At 42.6% G+C, this 9,034-nt stretch overlaps 1 protein-coding gene across 3 annotated transcripts in view; it reads right to left on the reverse strand.

Annotated features, from left to right (window-relative positions):
- Positions 1-1,165, reverse strand: part of sntb1 (syntrophin, basic 1) — a 57,644-nt gene extending 56,479 nt beyond the window's left edge. The window contains exon 1 of one of the 3 annotated variants that reach the window (XR_006082293.1): positions 397-1,165. Coding sequence is in view for 2 of the 3 variants with exons in the window: in XM_042315725.1 (XP_042171659.1) it covers positions 397-922 (526 nt within the window). In the remaining variant the exon portion in view is untranslated. The remainder of the gene's footprint in view (positions 1-396) is intronic. The other 2 variants (XM_042315725.1, XM_042315724.1) reach the window with 2 other exon arrangements.
- Positions 1,166-9,034: the final 7,869 nt, after the last annotated feature.

Below are 9,034 nucleotides of genomic sequence, written 5' to 3' on the forward strand. Positions count from 1 at the left end.
ATATATGGCCTATATACCACGGCTGTTATATATTTAAAGTCAGGGAAGGCTATTGCAAGAAACAACATAAGAATTGTTCAGTTAATCTTCATTACCGTTCCAATATGTGTAAAACTATTTTGGAGTTTCAAATGGGCATCCTTTTGCCCCGGCATTGAACCAACATGGAAATGAATAATATTGAAAGTATTTAGAAAATCGAAGAAGAAAAAAAAGAATCATGTTTGTTTGTGGACCCAGTTGACAGAGGTTGATCACTCATATGTTTGAGAGCAGAAATATTAATGTGCGTAATTCCTCTGGCAGCCTGCATTTAGATTTGAGGACGCCCCCGGGCCCCCACACTTCACCAAGAAAGAATGTATCGAACGACAGTTGGTCCCGTTCCGTTCTTACCTTCTAGCGTCACCTCTCTCCCGGCTCGTTTCAGCCCCTGCACCGCCTCGTCATGCGTTGCGTCCCGCAGGTTCACACCGTTCACCGACAGAATCGCGTCACCGACATACAAGGCTTGGGTTTGATCCGCAGCTAGACCTTTGAAGATCTTACTAATAAGTATCGGCATTTTATTCTCTTTTCCTCCCTTTATGCTGATGCCGAGTCCTCCTACCTCTTGCTTTATTACTTTCACGCATCTTTTTCTGTTTGCGATCGCCTCTGGGACTTGCTCCTGTAAATCCGTGAAAGCTGTCCTCACCGCAGTTTTCGAACTGTTTGTGTGATCCGGGTGAGTTGCGTTGCACCCGTAAGATCCATTGGTGAGGCCGTTTAGGGTCACATTCTCTCCCAGGTCCTCGCAACTCAACGTTAGAGCTTCTTCGTTCAAGTTGGCCAAAACATTGTGCCATCGGTCCCTCACTAAAACCTCCAAAAATCCACTTTTTTGTAGTCCGTTCCTCGAAATTACTGTAGCTACCGCCATCTTTGAAGCATTCTTAAAATGCCATGTGATTAAAACTCAAATAGGACTTTACCCCCGAACTTCTCAGCATGGCTTTCCAATAGTTCAGCAACTTCAGCTAACGGCTCTTTTTTTTGGCAACATAACCTAGTCCCTGCTCCAACAGCCCATATCCTCTTTGGGTGGAGCAAACTCGAAGGGCAATCCCACTAAGCAAATCACATTTCTATCCACACAGAACACTGCCGAGAGCTGTGCTGAAGTTCAAATGACATGTGTAGCCCACACTAACGTAAATGTAGCGCGTCATACCTTATTACAGCCGTATTACATACATTATTACCACCCGTTAACAAACATTACCAGGCATGCTGGGTTTTATTCAGAGGGCGACCCGTGTAAAGGAATGTCCCAGTGTTGGGACAGTTGGAACTTTGGAGGTGTCCACTAGTAGACTTTTGCCTGTTCCGCTCTCTCTCTTGTGCGGTCCATGCAGCGTGCCAGGTGCGCACGGTTTGCTCGGCTACCGCAGCGGATTTGTTGTGGGGGTTAAACACAAAACTTAAAAACAAGTGAAGTCGTATTTCCTAACATCTCACGGACTAAATGCACTTTCAATGGTCAATACACGTGTAAAATAACCTATAATAAGCTAATAATCTACAAATATGCATTATTATAGGCACATTGGGAATGAGCATATTCTATGAGTTATATACTAGGCGTGGTGGTTACATTTTTTCCAACGAAAAACGAGAACTTTACAGAAATATGTAAAAGCCATCTGAAACACGATGAGAGAACGTTACAGAAGTACTGTATGTTAGCGCCATCTGATGGTGGAGAGAGAACCGGCGTAGCCCTGCTGTCTGTCACAATGTACAGTCTATATATAGTCCTGCTGTCTGTCACAATTTATAGTCTATAGTCCTGCTGTCTGTCACAATATACAGTCTATAGTCCTGCTGTCTGTCACAATATACAGTCTATAGTCCTGCTGTCTGTCACAATATACAGTCTATAGTCCTGCTGTCTGTCACAATATACAGTCTATACTCCTGCTGTCTGTCACAATATACAGTCTATAGTCCTGCTGTCTGTCACAATATACAGTCTATAGTCCTGCTGTCTGTCACAATATACAGTCTATAGTCCTGCTGTCTGTCACAATATACAGTCTATAGTCCTGCTGTCTGTCACAATATACAGTCTATAGCCCTGTCTGTCACTGTCACAGTATACAGTCTATAGTCCCTGCTGTCTGTCACAATATACAGTCTATAGTCCTGCTGTCTGTCACAATATACAGTCTATACTCCTGCAGTCTATAGCCCTGCTGTGCTGTCACAATATACAGTCTATAGTCCTGCTGTCTGTCACAATATACAGTCTATAGTCCTGCTGTCTGTCACAATATACAGTCTATAGTCCTGCTGTCTGTCACAATATACAGTCTATAGTCCTGCTGTCTGTCACAATATACAGTCTATACTCCTGCTGTCTGTCACAATATACAGTCTATACTCCTGCTGTCTGTCACAATATACAGTCTATAGCCCTGCTGTCTGTCACAATATACAGTCTATAGTCCTGCTGTCTGTCACAATATACAGTCTATAGTCCTGCTGTCTGTCACAATATACAGTCTATACTCCTGCTGTCTGTCACAATATACAGTGCCTTGCGAAAGTATTCGGGCCCCCTTGAACTTTGCGACCTTTTGCCACATTTCAGGCTTCAAACATAAAGATATAAAACTGTATTTTTTTGTGAAGAATCAACAACAAGTGGGACACAATCATGAAGTGGAACAACATTTATTGGATATTTCAAACTTTTTTAACAAATCAAAAACTGAAAAATTGGGCGTGCAAAATTATTCAGCCCCCTTAAGTTTATACTTTGTAGCGCCACCTTTTGCTGCGATTACAGCTGTAAGTCGCTTGGGGTATGTCTCTATCAGTTTTGCACATCAAGAGACTGACATTTTTTCCCATTCCTCCTTGCAAAACAGCTCGAGCTCAGTGAGGTTGGATGGAGAGCATTTGTGAACAGCAGTTTTCAGTTTTTTCCACAGATTCTCGATTGGATTCAGGTCTGGACTTTGACTTGGCCATTCTAACACCTGGATATGTTTATTTTTGAACCATTCCATTGTAGATTTTGCTTTATGTTTTGGATCATTGTCTTGTTGGAAGACAAATCTCCGTCCCAGTCTCAGGTCTTTTGCAGACTCCATCAGGTTTTCTTCCAGAATGGTCCTGTATTTGGCTCCATCCATCTTCCCATCAATTTTAACCATCTTCCCTGTCCCTGCTGAAGAAAAGCAGGCCCAAACCATGATGCTGCCACCACCATGTTTGACAGTGGGGATGGCGTGTTCAGGGTGATGAGCTGTGTTGCTTTTACACCAAACATAACGTTTTGCATTGTTGCCAAAAAGTTCAATTTTGGTTTCATCTGACCAGAGCACCTTCTTCCACATGTTTGGTGAGTCTCCCAGGTGGCTTGTGGCAAACTTTAAACAACACTTTTATGGATATCTTTAAGAAATGGCTTTCTTCTTGCCACTCTTCCATAAAGGCCAGATTTGTGCAATATACGACTGATTGTTGTCCTATGGACAGAGTCTCCCACCTCAGCTGTAGATCTCTGCAGTTCATCCAGAGTGATCATGGTCCTCTTGGCTGCATCTCTGATCAGTCTTCTCCTTGTATGAGCTGAAAGTTTAGAGGGACGGCCAGGTCTTGGTAGATTTGCAGTGGTCTGATACTCCTTCCATTTCAATATTATCGCTTGCACAGTGCTCCTTGGGATGTTTAAAGCTTGGGAAATATTTTTGTATCCAAATCCAGCTTTAAACTTCTTCACAACAGTATCTCGGACTTGCCTGGTGTGTTCCTTGTTCTTCATGATGCTCTCTGCGCTTTTAACAGACCTCTGAGACTATCACAGTGCAGGTGCATTTATACGGAGACTTGATTACACACAGGTGGATTGTATTTATCATCATTAGTCATTTAGGTCAACATTGGATCATTCAGAGATCCTCACTGAACTTCTGGAGAGAGTTTGCTGCACTGAAAGTAAAGGGGCTGAATAATTTTGCACGCCCAATTTTTCAGTTTTTGATTTGTTAAAAAAGTTTGAAATATCCAATAAATGTCGTTCCACTTCATGATTGTGTCCCACTTGTTGTTGATTGTTCACAAAAAAATACAGTTTTATATCTTTATGTTTGAAGCCTGAAATGTGGCAAAAGGTCGCAAAGTTCAAGGGGGCCGAATACTTTCGCAAGGCACTGTACAGTCTATAGTCCTGCTGTCTGTCACAATATACAGTCTATAGTCCTGCTGTCTGTCACAATATACAGTCTATACTCCTGCTGTCTGTCACAATATACAGTCTATAGTCCTGCTGTCTGTCACAATATACAGTCTATACTCCTGCTGTCTGTCACAATATACAGTCTATAGTCCTGCTGTCTGTCACAATATACAGTCTATAGTCCTGCTGTCTGTCACAATATACAGTCTATACTCCTGCTGTCTGTCACAATATACAGTCTATAGTCCTGCTGTCTGTCACAATATACAGTCTATAGTCCTGCTGTCTGTCACAATATACAGTCTATAGTCCTGCTGTCTGTCACAATATACAGTCTATACTCCTGCTGTCTGTCATAATATGCAGTATATAAGTTTCCTGAGCAAAAATGTATAAATATTTATTTTTAGTTTAAAAAAATTATGTTGGACATAAAACTGTAAAAACACCAGCAAATCAGATCCAAGTGATTTTAATTTCTGAAATCTGTTCTGAAGTATTTCCAATAGAGAGATATATGTGATTGTACACGAGTGTAAGCAAGGTTTGAAATGTTTAGTTGATGATTGGCTGAATGTAGTTGATGATTGGCTGAATGTAGTTGATGATTGGCTGAATGTAGTTGATGATTGGCTGAATCTAGTTGATTGGCTGAATCTAGTTGATGATTGGCTGAATGTAGTTGATGATTGGCTGAATGTAGTTGATGATTGGCTGAATCTAGTTGATGATTGGCTGAATGTAGTTGATGATTGGCTGAATCTAGTTGATGATTGGCTGAATCTAGTTGATGATTGGCTGAATTGATTGGCTGAATCTAGTTGATGATTGGCTGAATGTAGTTGATGATTGGCTGAATCTAGTTGATGATTGGCTGAATGTAGTTGATGATTGGCTGAATCTAGTTGATGATTGGCTGAATCTAGTTGATGATTGGCTGAATGTAGTTGATGATTGGCTGAATGTAGTTGATGATTGGCTGAATGTAGTTGATGATTGGCTGAATGTAGTTGATGATTGGCTGAATGTAGTTGATGATTGGCTGAATGTAGTTGATGATTGGCTGAATGTAGTTGATGATTGGCTGAATGTAGTTGATGATTGGCTGAATCTAGTTGATGATTGGCTGAATCTAGTTGATGATTGGCTGAATCTAGTTGATGATCCCTGGTCTATAGCTAATCTTTTCTCTGCGTCTTTCAATATTTATAGGCCTGTTTCTGAAAACCAATCTTCATTTTTTTTCTTTGCATAATATCAAAACAGTTGTTCCTCCTCCTCTGGTGTGTTGGAGAGAGAGAGTTCTTTCTGTCCTGGGAATAGGGAACAGAAACATTAATATACACATCTGATCTGGGAACACATTTATATTAATATACACATCTGATCTGGAAACACATTTATATTAATATACACATCTGATCTGATCTGGAAACACATTTACATTAATATACACATCTGATCTGGGAACACATTTATATTAATATACACATTTGATCTGGAAACACATTTATATTAATATACACATCTGATCTGGAAACACATTTATATTAATATACACATCTGATCTGGAAACACATTTATATTAATATACACATCTGATCTGGAAAACACATTTATATTAATATACACATCTGATCTGGGAACACATTTATATTAATATACACATCTGATCTGCTCAGGAAACACATTTATATTAATATACACATCTGATCTGCTCAGGAAACACATTTATATTGATATACACATCTGATCTGGGAACACATTTATATTAATATACACATCTGATCTGGAAACACATTTATATTAATATACACATCTGATCTGCTCAGGAAACACATTTATATTAATATACACATCTGATCTGCTCAGGAAAAAAATGTCATCATTTTGAGATCAGGCTAAATAAATCTATCCCAGAGTAAAGTCTACCTAGCCCTTTCTATGGGGGAAGCCGAAACTACACCACAGTCCCTATTTAGTGCACTAGTTTTGACCAGGGCCTATAGGGCTCTGGTCAGAAGTAGTGCACTATAGGGAATAGGGTGCTCTTTCCTGTTTCCGAAAGCTCCGTATCCAGTGACAACACTTCATTCAGGGCTGGTGGGGCAGAGCCTCACCTGTTTTGAGCCCAACCTGTTTAGCTAAACCATTTTTTTGCCTGTTTTGCATGCTATTTTGGCATTAATTCATGTCACATATCAGTTTGCAAACAATTTTTTTTAAATAATCATTTAAAGCCACATACAAACATGGTCTCTTTTTTGCTTTCTTGAGTAAGGCAGCTCCAAAATGCAGGTGTTTCAACCTAGTTCAGTGCTTTCTGTGGTGGTGGAGCAGCCAGTGGAATATACGGAGCGTAGGGGTTGGTAATATTCTCTAGTTGCGCTGTGATTGGCTCAGTGTTCTGTCACTCATGGGGACACTACTTCACCAGAAAATAAATACAAGCTCCTTAGGTGCTGCCATAGAGGTACATTAGAAGTGCCCATCCGGCCTCCCGAGTGGCGCAGAAGTCTCAGGCACTGCATCGCAGTGCTTGAGGCGTCACTACAGACCCGGGTTCAATCCCAGGCTGTGTCCAGAGACAGCAGAGGTTCAAACTGTAGATACCAGTTCCTACATTTGAATATGAAAATAGATTTTACCAAACAAAACGATCCTACATTGTATCTCTGGGATCCTCAGGATGACAAATCAGAGCAAGATTACTGAATGTAAGTACATTATTTACCTTCAGAGGTGAATGTATCAAACCAGTTTCCATGATAAACGTTGTTGTGCAACAGCATGGTATTTGTTCACTGTAATAGCTACCGTAAATTGGACAGTGCAGTTCGATTAACAAGACTATAAGCATTGTGCCCATATAAGACATGTCTATGTCCTGGAAAGTTTGCTGTTACTTACAACATCATTCTAGTCACATTAGCGCACGTTAGCAACAACCGTCCCGGTATAGGAACACCGATCCAACAACCGTCCCGGTATAGGAACACCAATCCAACAACCGTCCCGGTATAGGGACACCGATCCAACAACCGTCCCGGTATAGGAACACCGATCCAACAACCGTCCCGGTATAGGAACACCGATCCAACAACCGTCCCGGTATAGGAACACCGATCCAACAACCGCCCCGGTATAGGAACACCGATCCAACAAACGTCCCGGTATAGGAACACCGATCCCACAACCGTCCCGGTATAGGAACACCGATCCAACAACCGTCCCGGTATAGGAACACCGATCCAACAACCGTCCCGGTATAGGAACACCGATCCAACAACCGTCGCGGTATAGGAACACCGATCCAACAACCGTCCCGGTATAGGAACACCGATCCAACAACCGTCCCGGTATAGGAACACCGATCAACTACCGTTCCCGGTATAGGAACACCGATCCAACAACCGTCCCTGTATAGGAACACCGATCCAACAACCGTCGGTATAGGAACACCGATCCAACAACCGGCCCCGGTATAGGAACACCGATCCAACAACCGTCCCGGTATAGGAACACCGATCCAACAACCGCCCCGGTATAGGAACACCGATCCCACAACCGCCCCGGTATAGGAACACCGATCCAACAACCGCCCCGGTATAGGAACACCGATCCATCAAGCCCCGGTATAGGAACACCGATCCAACAACGTCGCGGTATAGGAACACCGATCCAACAACCGGAGTTATAGGAACACCGATCCAACAACCGGCCCCGGTATAGGAACACCGATCCAACAACAGAGGTATAGGAACACCGATCCAACAACCGTCCCGGTATAGGAACACCGATCCAACAACCGAAGAGATAGGAACACCGATCCAACAACCGAAGTATAGGAACACCGATCCAACAACCGCCCCGGTATAGGAACACCGATCCAACAAGAGAGCGGTATAGGAACACCGATCCAACAACCGAAGGTATAGGAACACCGATCCAACAACCGTCCCGAGTATAGGAACACCGATCCAACAACCGTCCCGGAAGATAGGAACACCGATCCCGTAGATTTCAGTGAGTTATATATTGAGATTTCCCAGTTCCCAGTTGTTGAACAGTTGTTCCCAGTTGTTGAATGCGGCAGAAGTCATGCTGGATTGACATCATGTTCAATGTTAAGAGACTACCTGATTGGATGATTAGAATGATATATAGCAGGAAGTAATGACATATTTAGAGAAGGAGAGAAAGAGAGAGCGTTAACAAGCGAGGAGAGAGAGGAAGAGAGAGAGGAAGAGAGGAGAGAGAGGAAGAGAGAGAGGAAGAGAGGAGAGAGAGGAAGAGAGCATTAACAAGAGAGGAGAGAGGAAGAGAGAGCATTAACAACAGAGGAGAGAGAGGAAGAGAGAGAGAGAGAGGAAGAGAGAGCATTAACAAGAGAGGAGAGAGGAAGAGAGAGCATTAACAACAGAGGAGAGAGAGGAAGAGAGAGAGGAAGAGAGAGAGGAAGAGAGAGCATTAACAAGAGAGGAGAAAGAGGAAGAGAGAGTGTTAACAAGAGAGGAGGAAGAGAGAGAGGAAGAGAGAGTGTTAACAAGAGAGAGAGAGAGAGAGAGAGAGGAGAGAGAGGAAGAGAGAGGAAGAGAGAGAGGAAGAGAGAGCGTTAACAAGAGAGGAAGAGAGAGAGGAAGAGAGAGTGTTAACAAGAGAGGAGAGAGAGGAGAGAGAGGAAGAGAGAGAGGAAGAGAGAGGAACAAGCGAGGAGAAGAAGAGAGAGCATTAACAAGAGAGGAGAGAGAGGAGAGAGAGAGGAAGAGAGAGAAGAGAGAGAGAGAGAGGAAGAGAGAGGAGAGA

This window comes from Oncorhynchus tshawytscha, unplaced genomic scaffold, assembly GCF_018296145.1.
Source record: "Oncorhynchus tshawytscha isolate Ot180627B unplaced genomic scaffold, Otsh_v2.0 Un_contig_2444_pilon_pilon, whole genome shotgun sequence".
In the NCBI taxonomy this organism is placed as follows: Eukaryota; Metazoa; Chordata; class Actinopteri; order Salmoniformes; family Salmonidae; genus Oncorhynchus; species Oncorhynchus tshawytscha.